At 37.1% G+C, this 22,314-nt stretch overlaps 1 protein-coding gene across 1 annotated transcript in view; it reads left to right on the top strand.

Moving 5' to 3' along the window:
• Positions 1-22,314, top strand: part of TAFA1 (TAFA chemokine like family member 1) — an 866,756-nt gene that overhangs the window by 265,233 nt on the left and 579,209 nt on the right. Inside the window, exon 4 of the mRNA XM_047747161.1 lies at positions 13,709-13,762. Coding sequence (XP_047603117.1) covers positions 13,709-13,762 — 54 coding nt within the window. The remainder of the gene's footprint in view (positions 1-13,708; positions 13,763-22,314) is intronic.

Below are 22,314 nucleotides of genomic sequence, written 5' to 3'. Positions count from 1 at the left end.
TTCTTTTTCAATTTTTTTTCTTTTTTTCTTCTTCTGCTAATTTTTTTTAACTTTTACCGTTTTCTTTTTTTAACGTTTTTTAAATAGTTTATCTAATATATATATATTTTTTCCTCTTTTTATATTTTTTCTTTATCGGCTTTCTTTTTTTTAATAGTTTTTTTTTTCTTTCTTTCTGAACCCCTTTTTATCCCCCTTCTCCCCCCTCACAATTCGGGATCTCTTCTGATTTGGCTAAAGCATATTTTCCTGGGGTTGTTGCCACCCTTTTAGTATTTTACTTGCTCCTTCATAAACTCTTATCTGGACAAAATGACAAGGCGGAAAAATTCACAACAAAAAAAAGAACAAGAGGCAATACCAAAGGCTAGGGACCTAATCAATACAGACATTGGTAATATGTCAGATATAGAGTTCAGAATGACGATTCTCAAGGTTCTAGCCGGGCTTGAAAAAGGCATGGAAGATATTAAAGCAACCTTCTCGGGAGATATAAAAGCCCTTTCTGGAGTAATAAAAGAACTAAAATCTAACCAAGTTGAAATCAAAAAAGCTATTAATGAGGTGCAATCAAAAATGGAGGCTCTCACTGCTAGGATAAATGAGGCAGAAGAAAGAATTAGCGATATAGAAGACCAAATGACAGAGAATAAAGAAGCTGAGCAAAAGAGGGACAAACAGCTACTGGACCACGAGGGGAGAATTCGAGAGATAGTGACACCATAAGACGAAACAACATTAGAATAATTGGGATTCCAGAAGAAGAGGAAACAGAGAGGGGAGCAGAAGGTATATTGGAGAGAATTATTGGAGAGAATTTCCCCAATATGGCAAAGGGAACAAGCATCAAAATCCAGGAGGTTCAGAGAACCCCCCTCAAAATCAATAAGAATAGGTCTACACCCCGTCACCTAATAGTAAAATTGACAAGTCTTAGTGACAAAGAGAAGATCCTGAAAGCAGCCTGGGAAAAGAAGTCTGTAACGTACAATGGTAAAAATATTAGATTGGCAGGAGACTTATGAACAGAGACCTGGCAGGCCAGATAGAGCTGGCATGATATATTCAGAGTACTAAATGAGAAAAACATGCAGCCAAGAATACTATATCCAGCTAGGCTATCATTGAAAATAGACGGAGAGATTAAAAGCTTCCAGGACATACAAAAACTGAAAGAATTTGCAAATACCAAACCAGCTCTACAGGAAATATTGAAAGAGGTCCTCTAAGCAAAGAGAGACCCTAAAAGAAGTAGATCAGAAAGAAACAGAGACAATATACAATAACAGTCACCTTACAGGCAATACAATGGCACTAAATTCATATCTCTCAATAATTACCCAGAATGTTAATGGGCTAAATGCCCCAATCAAAAGACAGAGGGTATCAGAATGGATAAAAAAACAAAAACCATCTATATGTTGCCTACAAGAAACTCATCTTACACCCGAAGACACCTCCAGGTTTAAAGTCAGGGGGTGGAAAAGAATTTACCATGCTAATGGACATCAGAAGAAAGCAGGAGTGGCAATCCTTATATCAGATCAATTAGATTTTAAGCCAAAGATTATAATAAGAGATGAGGAAGGACAGTATATCATACTCAAAGGAACTGTCCAACAAGAAGATCTAACAATTTTAAATATCTATGCCCCTAACGAGGGAGCAGCCAACTATATAAACCAATTAATAACAAAATCAAAGAAACACATCGACAAGAATACAATAATAGTAGGGGATTTTAACACTCCCCTCACTGAAATGGACAGATCATCCAAGCAAAAGATCAACAAGGAAATCAAGGCCTTAAATGACACACTGGACCAGATGGACATCACAGATATATTCAGAACATTTCATCCCAAAGCAACAGAATACACATTCTTCTCTAGTGCACATGGAACATTCTCCAGAATAGATCACATTCTTGGTCCTAAATCAAGTCTCAACCGGTATCAAAAGATTGGGATCATTCCCTGCATATTTTCAGACCACAATGCTCTAAAGCTAGAACTCAATCACAAGAGGAAATTTGGAAAGAACCCAAATACATGGAGACTAAACAGCATCCTTCTAAAGAATGAATGGGTCAACCAGGAAATTAAAGAAGAATTGAAAAAAATTATGGAAACAAATGATAATGAAAACACAACGGTTCAGAATCTGTGGGACACAACAAAGGCAGTCCTGAGAGGAAAATATATAGCGGTACAAGCCTTTCTCAAGAAACAAGAAAGGTCTCAGGTACACAACCTAACCCTACACCTAAAGCAGCTGGAGAAAGAACAAGAAAGAAACCCTAAACCCAGCAGGAGAAGAGAAATCATAAAGATCAGAGCAGAAATCAATGAAATAGAAACCAAAAAAACAATAGAACAAATCAACGAAACTAGGAGCTGGTTCTTTGAAAGAATTAATAAGATTGATAAACCCCTGGCCAGACTTATCAAAAAGAAAAGAGAGAGGACCCAAATAAATAAAATCATGAATGAAAGAGGAGAGATCACAACGAACACCAAAGAAATACAGACAATTATAAGAACATACTATGAGCAACTCTACGCCAACAAATTTGACAATCTGGAAGAAATGGATGCATTCCTAGAGACATATAAACTACCACAACTGAACCAGGAAGAAATAGAAAGCCTGAACAGACCCATAACCAGTAAGGAGATTGAAACAGTCATCAAAAATCTCCAAACAAACAAAAGCCCAGGGCCAGACGGCTTCCCGGGGGAATTCTACCAAACATTTAAAGAAGAACTAATTCCTATTCTCCTGAAACTGTTCCAAAAAATAGCAATAGAAGGAAAACTTCCAAACTCATTTTATGAGGCCAGCATCACCTTGATCCCAAAACCAGACAAGGATCCCATCAAAAAAGAGAACTACAGACCAATATCCTTGATGAACACAGATGCAAAAATTCTCGCCAAAATACTAGCCAATAGGATTCAACAGTACATTAAAAGGATTATTCACCACGACCAAGTGGGATTTATTCCAGGGCTGCAAGGCTGGTTCAACATCCGCAAATCAATCAATGTGATACAACACATTAATAAAAGAAAGAACAAGAACCATCTGATACTCTCCATAGATGCTGAAAAAGCATTTGACAAAGTACAGCATCCCTTCCTGATCAAAACTCTTCAAAGTGTAGGGATAGAGGGCACATACCTCAATATTATCAAAGCCATCTATGAAAAACCCACCGCAAATATCATTCTCAATGGAGAAAAACTGAAAGCTTTTCCGCTAAGGTCAGGAACACGGCAGGGATGTCCGTTATCACCACTGCTATTCAACATAGTACTAGAAGTCCTAGCCTCAGCAATCAGACAACAAAAGGAAATTAAAGGCATCCAAATCGGCAAAGAAGAAGTCAAACTCTCACTCTTCGCAGATGATATGATACTCTATGTGGAAAACCCAAAAGACTCCACTCCAAAACTGCTAGAACTTGTACAGGAATTCAGTAAAGTGTCAGGATATAAAATCAATGCACAGAAATCAGTTGCATTTCTCTACACCAACAACAAGACAGAAGAAAGAGAAATTAAGGAGTCCATCCATTTACAATTGCACCCAAAACTATAAGATACCTAGGAATAAACCTAACCAAAGAGACTAAGAATCTATACTCAGAAAACTATAAAGTACTCATGAAAGAAATTGAGGAAGACACAAAGAAATGGAAAAATGTTCCATGCTCCTGGATTGGAAGAATAAATATTGTGAAAATGTCTATGCTACCTAAAGCAATCTACACATTTAATGCAATTCCTATCAAAGTACCATCCATTTTTTTCAAAGAAATGGAACAAATAATCCTAAAATTTATATGGAACCAGAAAAGACCTCGAATAGCCAAAGGAATATTGAAAAAGAAAGCCAAAGTTGGTGGCATCACAATTCCGAACTTCAAGCTCTATTACAAAGCTGTCATCATCAAGACAGCATGGTACTGACACAAAAACAGACACATAGATCAATGGAACAGAATAGAGAGCCCAGAAATGGACCCTCAACTCTATGGTCAACTCATCTTTGACAAAGCAGGAAAGAATGTCCAATGGAACAAAGACAGCCTCTTCAATAAATGGTGTTGGGAGAATTGGACAGCCACATGCAGAAAAATGAAATTGGATCATTTCCTTACACCACACACGAAAATAGACTCAAAATGGATGAAGGATCTCATTGTGAGAAAGGAATCCATCAAAATCCTCGAGGAGAACACAGGCAGCAACCTCTTCGACCTCAGCCGCAGCAACATCTTCCTAGGAACATCACCAAAGGCAAGGGAAGCAAGGGCAAAAATGAACTTTTGGGATTTTATCAAGATCAAAAGCTTTTGCACAGCAAAGGAAACAGTTAAAAAAACCAAAAGACAACTGACAGAATGGGAGAAGATATTTGCAAATGACATAGCAGATAAAGGGCTAGTGTCCAAAATCTATAAAGAACTTAGCAAACTCAACACCCAAAGAACAAATAATCCAATCAAGAAATGGGCAGAGGACATGAACAGACATTTCTGCAAAGAAGACATCCAGATGGCCAACAGACACATGAAAAAGTGCTCCATATCACTCGGCATCAGGGAAATACAAATCAAAACCACCATGAGATATCACCTCACACCAGTCAGAATGGCTAAAATGAACAAGTCAGAAAATGACAGATGCTGGCGAGGATGCGGAGAAAGGGGAACCCTCCTACACTGTTGGTGGGAATGCAAGCTGGTGCAACCACTCTGGAAAACAGCATGGAGGTTCCTCAAAATGTTGAAAATAGAACTACCCTATGACCCTGCAATTGCACTGCCTGGTATTTACCCTAAAGATACAAACATAGTGATCCGAAGGGGCACATGCACCCGAATGTTTATAGCAGCAATGTCTACAATAGCCAAACTATGGAAAGAACCTAAATGTCCATCTACAGACGAATGGATAAAGAAGATGTGGTCTATATACACAATGGAATACTATGCAGCCATCAAAAGAAATGAAATCTTGCCATTTGCGACGACGTGGATGGAACTAGAGGGTATCATGCTTAGCGAAATAAGTCAATCGGAGAAAGACAAATATCATATGATCTCCCTGATATGAGGGAGAGGAGATGCAACATGGGGGGTCGAGGGGGTAGGAGAAGAGTAAATGAAACAAGATAGGATTGGGAGGGAGACAAACCCTAAGTGACTCTTAATCTCACAAAACAAGCTGAGGGTTGATGGGGGGAGGGGATTGGGAGAGGGGGTGGTGTTATGGATATTGGGGAGGGTATGTGCTATGGTGAGTGTTGTGAAGTGTGTAAACCTGGCGATTCGCAGACCCGTACCCCTGGGAATAAAAATATATGTTTATAAAGCTGTAAAAAAAAAAAAAAAAAGAAAGAAAGAAAGGATGAATACCCAAGTTTTGTAGCAACATGGACGGGACTGGAAGAGATTATGCTGAGTGAAATAAGTCAAGCAGAGAGAGTCAATTATCATATGGTTTCACTTATTTGTGGAGCATAACAAATAGCATGGAGGACAAGGGGAGATGGAGAGGAGAAGGGAGTTGAGGGAAATTGGAAGGGGAGGTGAACCATGAGAGACTATGGACTCTGAAAAATGATCTGAGAATTTTGAAGGGGTGGGGGGTGGGAGGTTGGGGGCACCAGGTGGTGGGTATTGTAGAGGGCACGGATTGCATGGAGCACTGGGTGTGGTGCAAAAATTATGAATACTGTTATTCTGAAAAAAAAATAAAAAAATTAAAAAAAAAAAAAGAAATACTAAAGGAAATTCTTTATATTAAAGAAATGACACCAGATGGTAACATGGATATTCGGAAAGAAATAAGTGGCCCTGGAAAATATACATATGTAGTGAAATATAAAATATTATACAAGTAACTTTTTTCTCTTCTTAATTTTTCAGAAAAGGTAGAGTTTCAAGTTACATTGGTATAACTTATATGAAAACAATAGCATGAGAGAGAGAGTAAATGGAATTATATTGTTTCAAGACTCTGATATTCTAATAAAAGTACTAATTCAGTATTAAATATAATAGTTTTGAGCTAACAATGCATGTTGTTATTCCCAAGCATCTAAGAAAAATAAATACAGAGAAACATAGTTAAAAGTTAATAGAGATTAAAATGTCCACAAAACCAAAGAGGAGTTAGAGAGGAACAAGGGAGGAACATAAAGAGACAAATAGGACATAAGTAGCACAATGGCAGACTGAAGTTGTTATATAATAATCACAATAAATATAAGTAGATTACCTATTCTAATTAAAAGGCAAAGCTTGTTGGATTGGATTTTAAAAGATCCAACTATATGCTGTCTATAAGAGATGCATTTTATTTTATTTATTTATTTTTTTTAAAAGATTTTATTTATTTATTTGACAGAGAGAGATCACAGTAGGCAGAGAGGCAGGCAGAGAGAGAGAGGAGGAAGCAGGCTCCCCGCTGAGCAGAGAGCCCGATGCGGGGCTCGATCCCAGGACCTTGGGATCATGACCTGAGCTAAAGGCAGAGGCTTAACCCACTGAGCCACCCAGGCGCCCCAAGAGATGCATTTTAAACACAGAGACACAAATTGGAAATGAAAGGATGGAAAATGATGTAATATTCAAATAGTAAACACAAGAGGAGGATGAGTATATTTATATATATTAGATGTTAATATAAGGAGGAGGAGTAGAAACAGTGATATTTAATCAAAAAATATAAATACAACAGGAAGATAAAATAGTTATAGAAGTCTATTTGCCTAATGAGATAACTTCACAATACACAAAGCAAAGAATGACAGAACCAAAAAAATAGACAATTTAATAATTATTAACAAGTATATTTAGAAGCTCCAATACTCTTCTCTCAGTAGTTGACAAGACAAATAGAACATCAGTAAGACTTGAACAGTAGGAACCAATTTGACCAAACTGATATTTTTTTAAAAAGACTATCCTGTGACAGCAGAATATACATTCTTTTCATGAACACATGGAACATTGACCAAGATACACCAAACGCAGGGCCATAAAAGAAGTTTCAATAAGTATAAAAATACTGAAATCATACATAGGATGTTCTCTAACTATAATAGAATAGACAGAAAAGAACAACTATATGATTCTACTTATATGTGATATCTAGAGTAGTGAAATTCATAGGGACAGAGAGTAGTAGAATATGGTATCCATGGTCTGGCAGGGGGCAGGGGGTGGTGAGAATGGAGAGGTACTGATCCATGGTCCAGAATATCAGTTTGGGGAAATAAGAAAGTCCTAGAGATGAATGAGAGTAATAGTTGCACAACTTGTGAATGTATTTAATGCCACTGAACCATACATTTAAAAATGGCTAAAATGGCCAAATATGTGTAATTTAAATATAGATTTAAATTTTAAAAATAAATTATGGGGGTCCCTGAGTGGCTCTGTTGGTTAAGCACCTGCCTTAGGCTCAGGTCATGATCTCTGGGGCCTGGGATCAAGCGCTGCGTTGGACTCCCTGCTCCTCAGGGAGTCTGCTTCTCTCTCTCTCTCTCTCTCTTTCTCTCTCAAATAAGTAAATAAAATCTTTTAAAAAATTATAAGGAGAAATGGAAATCATTTTGAATGTAATAAAAATGAAAATAAATCATATTCAGTTTTGTGGAAAGTAGCTGAAACAGTGCTTAGCAACACTTTTATAGGTTAATCACTTATACTTAAAAGAAGAAACATGTCAACCCAAGCTCTAAACTTGCCCCATAGGAAACTAGCAAAAAAGAGCAATTTAATTCAGTAAGAAGTAATTAAATAATATAAGTAAAAGCAGAAATCAATGTGAGGAAATATTATGAACACTTTTATGCCAATAAGTTTGATACTTTCTATGAAATGGACAAATACCTTGAAAAGTTCATTTTACTGGGTGCCTGCCTGAATGTCTCAGTCAGTTAAGCATCTGCCTTCATCTCAGATCATGATCCTGGGGTCCTGGAATTGAGTCCCACGTCAGGCTCTCTGTTCAGTGGGGAGTCTGCTTCCTTCTCTGACCCCCCCACCACTTGCTCATGTTCTTTATCTCTCACTCAGGTTCTCTTTTTCCTCTTTCTTGGATAAATAAATTAAAATCTTCAAAAAAAAAAAAAGAAAGAAAAATACATTTTACCAAAACAGCCTCAAGAAGAGATAGAACATCTGAATAACCCTATGTCCATTAAAGACATTGAATTCATAATTTAAAAATGTTCAGGAAAGAAAATGTAGAGAACTATGTGGCTTCACCAATGAAGTCCACATTTAGTGAAGGAAGTATATTAGTCTTCCACAAACTTTTTCAAAAAAGAGGAGAGTCCACTTGCAAACACATTTTGGGGGGCCAGTATTACACTGATACCAAAGCCAGATTAAGATATTCCAAGAGAAGGGACTACATATATACAGATGCAAAAATCCTTAACATAATCTTAGCAAATTAAATTCAGCATTGTATAAAAGAGAAGATAATCACAAAGAAGAGAGGATAGTCCCAGGAATTCAAGATTTGTTCAACATTCAAATATTAATGACTATATCACATCAACAGAATAAAAGGAAAAAAAGGTTATTTGATCATCTTCATAGCAGTAGAAAAAATTTAACATACATTTGTGCTACAAAAAAACCCTCATAAAACTAGCATTAGAAAAGTGCTTTTTCAACTTGGTAAAGAACATCTACAAATACTTTTGGTAAGCGTTATATGTAGTTAAAGACTGAGCATCTTCTGCCTAAAATCTTGAATGAGTCAGGAATGTCTGCTTTTACCACTTCTATACAGTGTTGTACTGGAGGTCCAAATCAGTACAACAAGACAAGAGAAAGAAAGAAGAGGCATCTATATTGAAAAGAAAGAAAGAAAACTATCTTTATTTGCAGATGACAGTATCATCTGTGTAGAATCCTCAGAAATATATTTTCAAAGCTATAAGAACTAGCAAATTAAGTAACTTTATGCAGCATGACAGCGATATACAAAAATGAACTCTACTTCTAATATAAAAATGAACAGTTGTAAAATGAAATTAAAAGTACAGTTGCATTTACAGTGACACCTAAAATAAGTAGAGTTCTTGGGTATCGTTTTAACAAAGATTGATGTGTAAGATCTGTATACTAAATATCACAAAGCATTGCTCAGATAAGTTAAAGATGCACTAAAAATAGAGAGAAATACCATATTCACAGAGTGAAGACTCAGTGTTATTAAGATGTCAATTCTCCAATATCGACTCTATTCCATTCCTACCAAAATTCTGTCTGAAATTTTGTAGAAAGTGACAAACTGTTTCTGAAATTATATGGAATTAAAAAAGGCTTGGAATTGCTTACAGAATTTGGAAAAGGATAAATGTGAAGGACTTATACTACTTGATTTTTTTTTCCTTTTGATTTCTTTTTTTTTAAATTTCTTTTCAACATAACATAATTCATTGTTTTTGCACCACACCTAGTGCTCCATGCAATGCATGCCCTCCGTAATACCCACCACCTGGCTCCCCCAACCTCCCACCCCCCACCCCTTCAAAACCCTCAGGTTGTTTTTCAAGGTCCATAGTCTCTCATGGTTCATCTCCCCCTCCAATTTCCCTCAACTCCCTTCTCCTCTCCATCTCCCCATGTCCTCCGTGTTATTTGTTATGTTCTGCAAATAAGTGAAACCATATGATAATTGACTCTCTCTGACTTATTTCACTCAGCATAATCTCTTCCAGTCCCATCCATGTTGCTACAAAAGTTGGGTATTCATCCTTTCTGATGGAGGCATAATACTCCATAGTGTATATGGACCACATCTTCCTTATCCATTCGTCCATTGAAGGGCATCTTGGTTCTTTCCACAGTTTGGCGACCGTAGCCATTGCTGCTATGAACTTTGGGGTACAGATGGCCCTTCTTTTCACTACTTCTGTATCTTTGGGGTAAATACCCAGTAGTGCAATTGTAGGGTCATAGGGAAGCTCTATTTTTAATTTCTTGAGGAATCTCCACACTGTTCTCCAAAGTGGCTGCACCAACTTGCATTCCCACCAACAGTGTAAGAGGGTTCCCCTTTCTCCACATCCCCTCCAACACATGTTGTTTCCTGTCTTGCTAATTTTGGCCATTCTGAGTGGTGTAAGGTGGTATCTCAATGTGTTTTTAATTTGAATTTCCCTGATGGCTAGTGATGATGAACATTTTTTCATATGTCTGATAGCCATTTGTATGTCTTCATTGGAGAAGTGTCTGTTCATATCTTCTGCCCATTTTTTGATATGATTGTCTGTTTTGTGTGTGTTGAGTTTGAGAAGATCTTTATAGATCCTGGATATCAGCCTTTTGTCTGTACTGTCATTTGCAAATATCTTCTCCCATTCCATGGGTTGCCTCTTGATTTTAAGTCTTGGTATAATTCTTAGTATAAATCTACAGTGAACAAGACATGCCATAGTCATTATTAAAAAATAGACAAATCAGAGAAACAGAATACCATCTATAAAAGAATCCATGCATATGTGGTCAACTGATTTTCAACAGAGGTGCCAGGTTAATTCAGTGGGAGAAAGAAGAACCTTTTCAATGAATATTCCTGGTATAGTTGATGTGATAGGTAAAATAATATTCCCCAACCCAAGGGTGTCCACATTCCAATCCTCAGCCTGTGAGTATGTTTGGGTACATGACAAAGAGGAATGGAAATTACAGATGGAATTAAATTTGCTAATCAGCTGACCTTAACATAGGAAGAGCATACTACATTATTGAGGTGGGCCCAATATTATCATAGGCATTATAGAGGAAAAGGGAGAAAGAGGGAACCAGAGAGATGTCATGGTGAGAGACTGGGCTTAATGTTGCTGGTTTTAAAGATGGAGGAAGAGGGCTACAAGCCAAGGAATGTGAACAACCTTTGTAAGGTACAAAGGACAAGGAAATGGATTTTCCCTCAGAGCCCCCAGAAAGGGACACGATTTGTTAATAACTTGATTTTGATTCACTGAGATTTATGTTGAACTGTGAGATAATAAATTTGTGTTGTTTTAAACCAATATATTGGTGTCAATTTTCTACAACCACAGAAAATAATATAATTGGATATATGTATGGGAAAGGAGGGAATCTCAGCCCTTACTTTATACCACTCACAAATTAAATGGTAATGAATCATAAGCCTAAATGTAAGATCTGAAATGATAAAACTTCTGGACAGAAACAGGAAAAACATTTTTATCTTTGTGTTCTTGGTTCAACCAAAAATTTATTAAGTATGATATGAAAAGCATAGAGTATAAAAAAGGAAAAATTGATAAATTGGACTTCTTTAAAATTTAAAAACAATTTCTTTTCGAAAGACTCAAGAAAAAAGAAAGGTAATTGACAGATTGGTAGAAATATTTACAAAGTCATATATCTAAGAACTTGTATCCTACATGAAGAACTTAGAAAACATACAACTCAACAATAAAATGGGCAAAAATTGGACCAGACACTTCAGTGAGGAAGAGACATGGTGACCAACAAGCACATTGGAAACACTCCATGTTACTGGCCATTTGAAAATTAAATTAACAAAGAAAAACCACTGGACACATACTAGAATGGCCAAAATTAAAAAGACTGATATTAATTCTTTGTAAGGAAGTGGAGCTAATGAAACTCTAATTCATTGCTGATGGAAATGCAAGAATGTTATAGTCACTTTGGAAAACAAGTTGTTAGTTTCCTATAAAGTAAAATAGACACTTACACTTATGACTTATTGGCTCTTTTCCAGTTATCTACTCCCCCAAAACATGAAACATAAGTCTACCTAGGATTCATGGTGCTTCTAAGAATATGTATAGCAGCATTATTTGTGACATCTAAAAGTTAGAGAATACTATTCAGCAAGAAAAAGGAGCAAATTACTGATATATGCAATAACGTAGATAACTCTCCAAGTTATGTGCTGAATGAAAGAACTCAGATATAGAAGAATATATACTTCACGGTGCCATTCAAAAGAAATTCTAGAAAATACAAAACAGTTTTGGTTGTTGGTTGCCAAGGGTGAGGGGAGGAGATTGTTTGAAACAGGGTGAGAGAAAACTTACTGAAATGGGGAAAATATTTTCTGTGTTAGGTGGGTGGTAGTTATAAGGCTGTATTTTGGGGTGAAACTTGTAAGACTATACACTTAAAACTGGTGCATTTTATTATGTGCAAATTATACCTCAGTGAAGCTCTTAAGCAATTAAAGTATAATGAATTTATAGTATTTGTCATGTTTAGTCTCTAATATAATAAACACTAATCACTAATCATGAAAAACACTTACTATCTTACTCAGGGTTCATAGCTCCTGATTTTACTTTTCTTAATTATCAGACTCCATTTCCTTTTCAAGTATTGGAAATAACCAAGATTGGTCATTCAAAACACATCAACTGATGTGCATGGGATTTAATCAATCAAAAGGGTCATAGGCCAGAGCAGGAGAGTCCTGGTGTAAACAGCAGGTATAGGTGAATTGATGCATAGTTTGTGTACTGTTCCTGGAAACAATAACAGTAATGTCTACCTCGAGACTGTTGTAAGGATTAAATGAAGTAAGGCATGTGAAATGTTTATCAGACTGCTTGACCCATAATTCGCCCTCAGTACCAATTAGTTGTAATCTTCATGAAATCTGTGCTCTTCCCGAGGAGAAATAGACATCAAGATGGTAGGGGTCAGAAGATGTTTCTGCCTGTCCAGCATATCTTCCCTTTCTTCAGGTAACTAAACATATTTTTTCTTTTGGGCAATTGTCCTTTACCCAGTCAATGAGGTCTTGGTTTGGCAGATAATCCCAACCAAACCCTCTGGCAGATCCAGTCATGATATTTGGTCTCTGTGCTTTGGTGATTAAATTGGGATGGGCCCTTGATCCAAGCCAGGCTAATTAGAAACTTACTGTGACCTAATCACGCAGTGTTGGGGTTATTCATTGCTGTTTTCTGTGCGTTTTTTGTGGAAAAGTTAGCCAGAGGCAGCAGCCTTCCCCATGGCAGAAGAGTGGGAAGCTAAGTTTAGCAGAGCCCTAGGGACACTGAGCTTCTGGAATCAGCTGAATATCTTGACTTTGCAGTTTTATGAGTGAATAAAATATTTCCTCCACATTCTTTTTGCCAACATTAGTTTGATATGAATTTACAACCATTTGCAACCAAAAGAATCCAGTCTTGCAAAGTTTGATTTTAGCAAGAATATTTTTTCATGCACAACATCATTTTCATCTCATCTGGCTTGTTTTTTTGTTGTTTGTTTGAAATATTAATTCTTAGGATCCAGTAGTGATGAATGACAAATTTTGTTTATTTCATGATACACCAGATTTAAAAGAAAATATTCTTAGCCCATTGCATACGAGGCTATGTGATACTTCTTGCTAGAAGTTGTCAGGCCCATTGTTGTCAGTTTGCATTTGAACTGGATATAAGCATTTGAACTGGATATAAGCAGTGCATACACACATGCTTGGCCAGTCTTTGGGAACAAACCATGAAAAATTTTGGAGGGTTTCAAATGTTTACTTAAATGTAGACATGCCATGTTGCTAGTTCTGAAGCTAAGATAATTGACGCTCATCATACTTAATGTACTTCAATTATATTCTTTAAAAAATCCTTATTCATGAGTATGCTGATAATTTACTTTTCTTAGGAAATGATGGCATTTGATTCCCAGTTCTGCTGCTTATTGGCTGTGAGACCCCAAGTAAGTTTCCTAATTTCTCTGTGTCTGTTTCCTCATCTCTAAGTTTAGGGTGATAATTGTCCCTGTTTTGCAAGAAGGTTGTAAGGATTAAATGAAGTACTATCTGTAAAGGGCTTAGAAGAGTGCCTGAAGCTTAGCAAGGTCTATCCAACTGTTTGCTGTCACTATGGTCACACCCATTTTCTTTGTTGAAGTTGTGTTTCGATAGGGTGAGGAGGGGTATATAAAAGATAGTCTTAGAAAGTTTCTCACGGCCATTGTCATGAGTGACGGGAACAATGAGTTAATTAAATTGAATGGATGAGAAATTTCGGTAGGACATACCATAAGGTCATGCATTCCCAGTGCATCTTCCTTAACATGTGTTTTGCTTTGGATAGGGGCTCAATGTGGGTCAAATAAAATCAATTCTCGGTTGTGCATAACCAAGCCCACATAATAACCTTGTTTGCCTGATGATATTGGGACATCTGGGTTCTCACAGGTGACTGGTTTAGGTAATTATAGTTATCTCCTCTGCAAGTAAAACGTTGACAATAACAACAAAAACTTAGCCATAAAATGAAAGAGTTTCTACAATGAATTATAGCTTTCTTTGCCATCTTAAATAGTATTTTGAACACAATTTTGTGTTTTGTGTAATATAGCTTAGGGTTATCTTTTTATGCTATTATTGAATCATGTGGACAACAGTGGTGTCTTGAGATGCCCTTACTAATCCCAGCAAGCTGGACTTTTTGAATACTTGTGTCAGTTGCTATATTATTTTTCGTCTTGCTGAAAGTGTGTCTTAGCTTCCCTTTTCTTTCTTATTTTTTTATTATAGCCTATGTACCAAGAAATGAAATAACTAAAATTATTCAAAGTGTGTCTAAAATAACAGTAAAGTGTGGGGCGCCTGGGTGGCTCAGTTGGTTAAGTGTTTGACTTGATTTCAGCTCAGGTCATGACTGCTGGGTGGTGAGACCAAGCCCTGCATTGGGCTCCCTGCTTAGCAAGGAGTCTGCTTGAGATTCTCTCCCTCTCCTCCTCCCCTTGCTCACTTGCTCTTTCTCTCTCCCTCAAATAAATAAATAAATCTTTAAAAAATATATGAGTAATTAAGTCATTAGTGAGTGTGCTTTTCTAAGAGTAAAACACATTAGTTGGTGTATATTATACATTTTAGTGTCTCAGGGATCTGTTTGGGTTTTCATTTGCCCGAATCCCCCCACCTTAACCCTTGAATTCCACATATGGGTTTGTTTAAAAAAAAAAAAAATGTTCTTGATCTGAATGAACTATTGTCATGAGGCATCTGATAATTTCATCAGCCCAACTGGGGGTACTGTATTTATTGTTAGTTTTTAAAATAGGTGATATGGTTCATTTGTGTATTAACAGGAAAACCTTAGGACTTAAAGTTAACAAATTCCTAAATAATATCTATAATATGCCACTTGGATATGCAGTGAGTTTTTCAATATTATAAAAATTTAGGTTTTGATATGAATTGTCTTGGTATTATGGTCTTTGTTAAACATTCAATATAACCAAATTTGCATTTAATTCTTTTAAATATGTAATATAGTCTGCTTTTATAGTGACTTAAATAAAAGGTGGGATTTGGGGTAAAGGTTACACCTGGACCTTTGGTAATCAGAAATTAGTGATAATAAGAAAAAAATGAATCTATTATTTGTGGTCAATTGTATACTAGTGAAGTGACTCTCCTTTGCTTTGAAATGTAAGCCATTATCTAAAACAAAGGATAAGAGGAGTAAATGACACCAACAATATACAGGCTTGATGTAGAGCTTTGAATATTTTTTTTTTTCGCCATTTAGGTTTTAAGCAACAACATTGAGGGTAAATGGCATTTTCTTTTCTTTTCTTTTTTTTTAATGGCATTATCTTAAATGCTGATATGTTTCAGAGGAGTCTTTCACAATATGGAAAAGTCATAACTTTCACCATTAGTTTAAACAAAGGGGTCTGATCTTGCCACCTATAAGTCACATAATTCTCATTTTATATTAATAGAAGTTATGCCTAATTATTAAGGGTAGAGCAGATTTCTAAATTATAGTCTCCTCTAAAAGAATTATGAGTGTAACCTGTGTTAACACTGGCGAATGTTAAGAAGGCAACTCTTCGAATGTTGAGATAAAAATATGTCCCCCTAGTGGAGGGTTATATTTTATCCATAACTGAGTGATTTTGACTCAAGTGACCTATACTGAGAAATAGATTTAGTAGTAGAAAGATTGTGGATTGATGGAGCCCTGCCAGGCAAGAACAAGAAGTTCAGAGCATTAACAGTAACTGGATGAATACAGGACATGATGTTATTCCCAGAATTATCAGGAAGAGAAAATAAAATAGAGGGGAAAAAGTAGTGTGAACCGTATCCCTCCCTTACCTCTCCAGATGTACAAGTTAATGTTTTCTTAAACAGAGTTTTTATATCAGAGTTCTCTCTTGAAACATTCAGTGTTTTATAGGCTTTCATCTAATGAGAAATAAACCAAAAGCTTTTGTTTATTTTTGTAGCAGTCACCGTGTCTTCAGCATATAATTCTCTGAAGCCTATTTGTGAGTGTTCTAAGAAAATGGGCTGGCTGCTTCACTTCTGTAATAAAGCCAGAGTACACAATAATCTTCCAATTTAAAGTTCAGATAAGAATATCCACTAGTCGTCAGAAGTAAGCTAAGGGTCTCTCTCTAATAAATTACTACTTCATGGAATTGCTGGTTTAGAAAGTAAGGGTTCTTGGTTCTCTCCCTTCTTCCTTTTCCTCTTTTCCTTCCTACCTGCATCCTGCTCCACACTTCCTCTTCCCTTCTTCTTTCTCCTTCCTTCCCTCTCCCTCTCTTCCTCCATGTTTCCTTTACTTCTGCCTCCCCTCCCCTTCTTTCTCCCACCTTAGTTCCTATAACATCGCTAAAAAAGTGTTCTAAATTTTAAGCACTTTGAAATTTTTATGGTAGAAAAATGAATCTGAAATGTAATCTGATTCTTTAAAAAGAGAATTGCACTCTCTGCTCAGCAGGGAGACTGCTTCTCTGCCTGCCTCTCTGCCTGCTTGTGGTCTCTGTCTGTCAAATAAATAAATAAAATCTTAAAAAAAAAAGAATTGCAGATTCAATTTCTTATAATAAATTGCTAATATTTTATTGACTTTATGTTTTTAGGACTTAGGTAGGACTTAACGAGTGTCATCTGAATTTGGTGGTAACAGGAAAATCAACTGACTGATGAACAAACAAAAGAAAATACCAAGCAGCCTATATGTCTTCCATATGTGATGCAATACAGCCTGAGAAGAGTTTAAAAACTGTATCACTGATGTTTTTCTGTGTTAAAAGGAATTTAGATGCATTTGTGGTGTACTTACACTGTTTTTAAGGGGAGTTTTTAAAAGGGTGGTCATCAAGCCACAAGCATTCCTATGAAAAATGCAGAGTTCTTAATTGTATAAACTTGACTTCTGAGTAAATATGGCCTTGTTTTTGAACTCAGGACTCGTATCTGCACCATCACCTCCTATATGATCTAATCATTTCTGGGTTTTGGGTGTATAAATCACACAATCTGGCATTTGGTAGCACAGATGCTTTCCTTAGCATCTGATTTTCTTTTAAGGATATAGACTGATTTCCTACATGGGCATACATAGAAAATATAAGACTCACTAATATTATTAAGTCACTCAATGTGTGTGTGTGTGTTTTAAGTAATTACACACTCAAAAGAACTTGATCCAAGCTGAAGCTGAATTTTCTCTGTTCTTTCAAATTCTGGGGCTTATTTTATTTAAATCAGTGACTACTGATTGGGCTAAATCCATACCATGATTTCATCAAATGTCGTTTAAGGAGAGGAGCAGTAAACAGTCTCCAATGATCTCTAATTTTCTGGCACTCATACCCTATCTCTCTCTTCAATGAAAGGAATAAAAAAATTGGGGAGGGGTGTGCCTGTGGCTCAGTGGGTTGAATGCCTGACTGTTGATTTTTGGCTCAGATCATGATCTCAGGGTTGTGAGATTGAACCTCACCTCAGGTTCCGTGCTCAGCCGGGAGTCTGCTTGAGATCCTCCCTCTCCTTTGCCTCCCCACTCTCTCTCTCAAATAAATAAATAAATCCTTAAGAAAAATCGGAAGTTAAATAGAAAATTGGAAACTAACAGTCTTCTAGACACCAGTTGGCATACCTTCCCAGTTACTCAGCAGCAGTAACTGCTGTGTACCTAGAGTTGGCTTGTCTTGCTTCAGGTCTGTCTTAAAATCTGTATTTATTGATATGAAGTGATTTCTAAGATAAACTGTAAAATGCAAAGGAGCAAGGAGGGGAACAAGTATACATACATACACACAAATGCACACACACAAAATTTTGTGTATACATATACATTATGTATACAAACAGATTTGATATCTCTGAATGGATGCATAAGAAATTGGCAACGAGATTGTCTTTAGAATGAGTCAGGGGAGGAAGATGAATTTAATTTTCACTGTATGTACTTATTTAAATTTAAAAAGAAGGGCGCCTGGGTGACTCAGTGGGTTAAAGCCTCTGCCTTCGGCTCAGGTCGTGATCGCAGGGTCCTGGGATTGAGTCCCACATCGGGCTCTCTGCTCATCAGGGAGCCTGCTTCCCTCTCTCTCTCTCTGCCTGCCTCTCTGCCTGCTCGTGATCTCTGTCTGTCAAATAAATAAATAAAATCTTTTAAAATAAATAAATAAATTTAAAAGAAGTTTAAGGGGTGCCTGGGTGGCTCAGTCGTTTGGGTGTCGTCCTTCGGCTCCGGTCGTGATCTCCAGGTCCTGGGATCAAGCCCCACATGCGGCTCCCTGCTTGGTGGAGAGCCTGCTTCTCCTTCTTCCTCTGACAGCTGCTCTGCCTACTTGTGCTCTCTTTCTATCTCTCTAATAAATAAATAAAATCTTAAAAAATGAAAAAAAGTTTAAAAGTGCCTTCCTTCATACAACTATACTAAGCTGATATTAAAGCTGATCTTCTCAATCAGATGTCTCCTAATTATACAGCAAGTCTGAAATAGATCACTTACCTCAACACCGTGGTGAGAATCATGTCTGTGTGTGTGTGTGTGTGTGTGTGTGTGTGAGTGTGTATAATGTGACAGAAAATGACCAGAGCATAATGATAATTAGGGTCTAAGTATTGACTTTGCCATGTAGGTCTACTGGGACTACACTGAAAAAGAAATCTAGAAGATTCTGAAGTCAATAAAGAATTTTTATAAAACCAACTGTAAGTTTGTGTATACGTATGTCTCACAGGAATTTTTTTTTTAAAGATTTTATTTATTTATTTGACAGAGAGAGATCACAAGTAGACGGAGAGGAAGGCAGAGAGAGAGAGAGAGGGAAGAAGCAGGCTTCTCGCTGAGCAGAGAGCCCGATGCGGGACTCTATCCCAGGACCCTGAGATCATGACCTGAGCCGAAGGCAGCGGCTTAACCCACTGAGCCACCCAGGCGCCCCGTCTCACAGGAATCTTAAGGGATGTCTGATCGTATTAAATAATATACAGGGATACTATACTCTACTGAACCTCCAAAGGCAACTAATGCTCTTAGTTTAAAAGAAAATTTTGAAGAACTGATGAGAAAACATATGGTCTTTAGCAAGTAGATATGGTTGAGTAAAAAACCACCCATAACAATGACTTAAAATAATGAGCATTTATTTGGCTCCTAATTCTGCTGGGCAGTTCTAACGTGCGGGTCACCCTCATGTGTTTGCAGTCATTCAGGAGTGGCCAAGGAAAATGGTAGGCTGGATCTGCTCATGAGTTTGGGGTCCTGCACATGTCTGGAACCTCAACTGGTAGAGTTAGCTGGAGGGCCTCCTACCTATATTGTCCCTCTTCTTTCTGAGGTTGTTCTCATGGCCAAAACAGAGTCCCCAAAGATACAAAGTGAGCTCACGTGACCTCTTTAAGCCCAAACCTAGTGTGGCACTCGCTTCTGTTGCTGCATTTTGTTGGCCAAGCATGCCATAAGTCGGCTCCGATGCCTCGCCCTGGGGAAATAGACTCCACTTCCTTGTGGACGGCCTTCAAAGCCATTATGCCAGGGGCATGGATCCTAAAAAGGAAACCACCTTGGCCACATGGTTTTGAGCTTTGGACCAAGGATGCTGGGTTGGGTGAAATGTATATATTCTTAAAGTAAAAACATATTTCTCCAATTCGAAAAAGAGTAACGTTAAACTTTGGTTTAAGAATGTATCATAGTAATTTCATAACGTTTATTTGCTTTCACCTTCTTGTAACACAGTAATAATAGCTGTCATTTATTGAGCACTCATTATATGCCAAATACTCTACAACTCATAAGATATTTTACATACATTTACTTTTTAAAAAAAGATTTTATTTATTTATTTGACAGAAAGAGAGAGACAGAGCACAAGCAGGGAGAGTGGCAGGCGGAGGGAGAAGCAGACTTTCCACTGAGCAGGGAGCCTGATGTGGGGCTCAATCCCAGGACCCTGGGATCGTGACTTGACCTGAAGGCAGGTGCTTAGCCAAGTGAGCCACCCCAGGCGCCCTACCTTTCATTTTTAGTATGACAATATAAGATCGATATCATTCCTATTTTCCAGACAAGTACACTAAGTGTCATCAGTTGACAGTAAGTGGCAGATCCAGCCACTAATTCCAGATTTGTGTGACTATAAAATTCAGACCTTTCCATAGTACAATACAGTGCCATATCTGGGATTAATTTTTGTGAATTCCCATATTGGTGTGCTGCATTGGGGTCAGGGAGGGAAGATAAGAGAGAATGAAAGAGAAAATAATTAAAATACTATGGATAATCCACCTTGCCCTTTTATCCAGTGAGCATGCATTTTACAGGAACTCTGAACTATAAATCTATTACCTCAGGTCATTAGAGCTCCCAGATGTATGTGGGGCTGGTATGTTTCTGGTAGTTTTGTCACCCCTTAATAATATGGCTATAAATGCAAGCCAGCTTCTTTATCTCATGCTAAATAGGAAGGAAAATGATTGAATTAATGATAGAGGAAAAGCCATATATCTTGTACAGACTGAGTTGTAATTCCTTCTCTGGTATGCCACACTACTCAGGACCTTTCAAAGATAATTCTGAGTCTATATACTTTTCATTTTAAGAACAAAGTTCTGACATTAAACCTCAAATGGTTGCAAATTCAGTTACCTTTGTTTTATTATCTGAAGGAGTGGATTTTAATGTTTGTGTAATAAAATGCCTTTCTAAAGTGGAATATAGAATATTTATTCTGCAATTTTCAGGTGTGCTAATACAGTTAAGCCTATCCAAAAAATAAATGACATAACTATCATATTGCTACCGCAATGCTATGAAAACCCTACTCAACCCATTTTGTAGAAGAACTAGATTTTTGCTGTGTGTTTTACAAATGAGTCGCTAGTTAATTTATTAAAAAAAATTCTGCAGAAAGATGATAGTGCTGTTATTAATTACACGTAGCTGTTCATTATCATAAAGTTAACATGAAAAACAATATATAAATTGAACAGACACAATTGTTATAGCATTTCATTTTTTAATACTAAATTTAATTGAAATACAGTTTTCATAGAGAAATATATATGCACATGCAAGTGTACAGCTCAATATATTTTCACAAACTGGACAAACTTGTGGGAAGCACATTCATAAGCAGGCACATCACAAGACCCTCATGCTTCTTTCCAGACATGACTCCACCCACTTCCAAGTACCCATGATTCTGACTTTTGAACAGTCTAGATTAATTTTTCTACATTGCACTTTATTTAATGGAACCATATGATATGCACATTTTTTAAATTTTATTTTAGATTTTATTTATTTATTTGACAGACAGAGATCATAAGTAAGCAGAGAGGCAGGCGGGGGGTGGGGAACAGGCTCCCCGCTGAGCAGAGAGCCCGATGAGGGGCTCCATCCCAAGACCCTGAGATTGTGACCTGAGCTGAAGGCAGAGGCTTAACCCACTGAGCCACCCAGGCCCCTGATATGTACATTTTTGTGGGTCTGACTTCTTTTCCTAATTAATTATTTTTATTGAAGTATAGTTGACATGAATTAATGTATTAATTTCAGGTATATAGCATCATGGTTTGACATCTATATACATTACACAGTGATCATCATGGTAAGTGACCATCTGTCACAATATAAAGCTATTACACTTTATAGTATTATTGACCAGGTTCCTTATACTTTATATCCCCATGACTTACATATTTTTTTAAAAGATTTTATTTATTTGACACAGAGAGAGAGAGAGATCACAAGTAGGCAGAGAGGCAGGCAGAGAGAGAGAGAGGGGAAGAAGCAGGCTCCCCACGGAGCAAACGTGGGGCTCGATCCCAGGACCCTGGGATCATGACCTGAGCCGAAGACAGAGGCTGTAACCCACTGAGCCACCCAGGCGCCCCATGACTTACATATTTTATAAGTAGAAGTTTGTACCTCTTAATCCCCTTAAACTATTTCACCCATCTCCCCACCATCCTGCCCACTGGCAACCACCAGTTTGTT

This window comes from Lutra lutra, chromosome 1, assembly GCF_902655055.1.
Source record: "Lutra lutra chromosome 1, mLutLut1.2, whole genome shotgun sequence".
Taxonomy (NCBI): Eukaryota; Metazoa; Chordata; class Mammalia; order Carnivora; family Mustelidae; genus Lutra; species Lutra lutra.
Note: the sequence above shows the minus strand (reverse complement) of the source record. Positions and strands in the feature narration are given on the sequence as shown.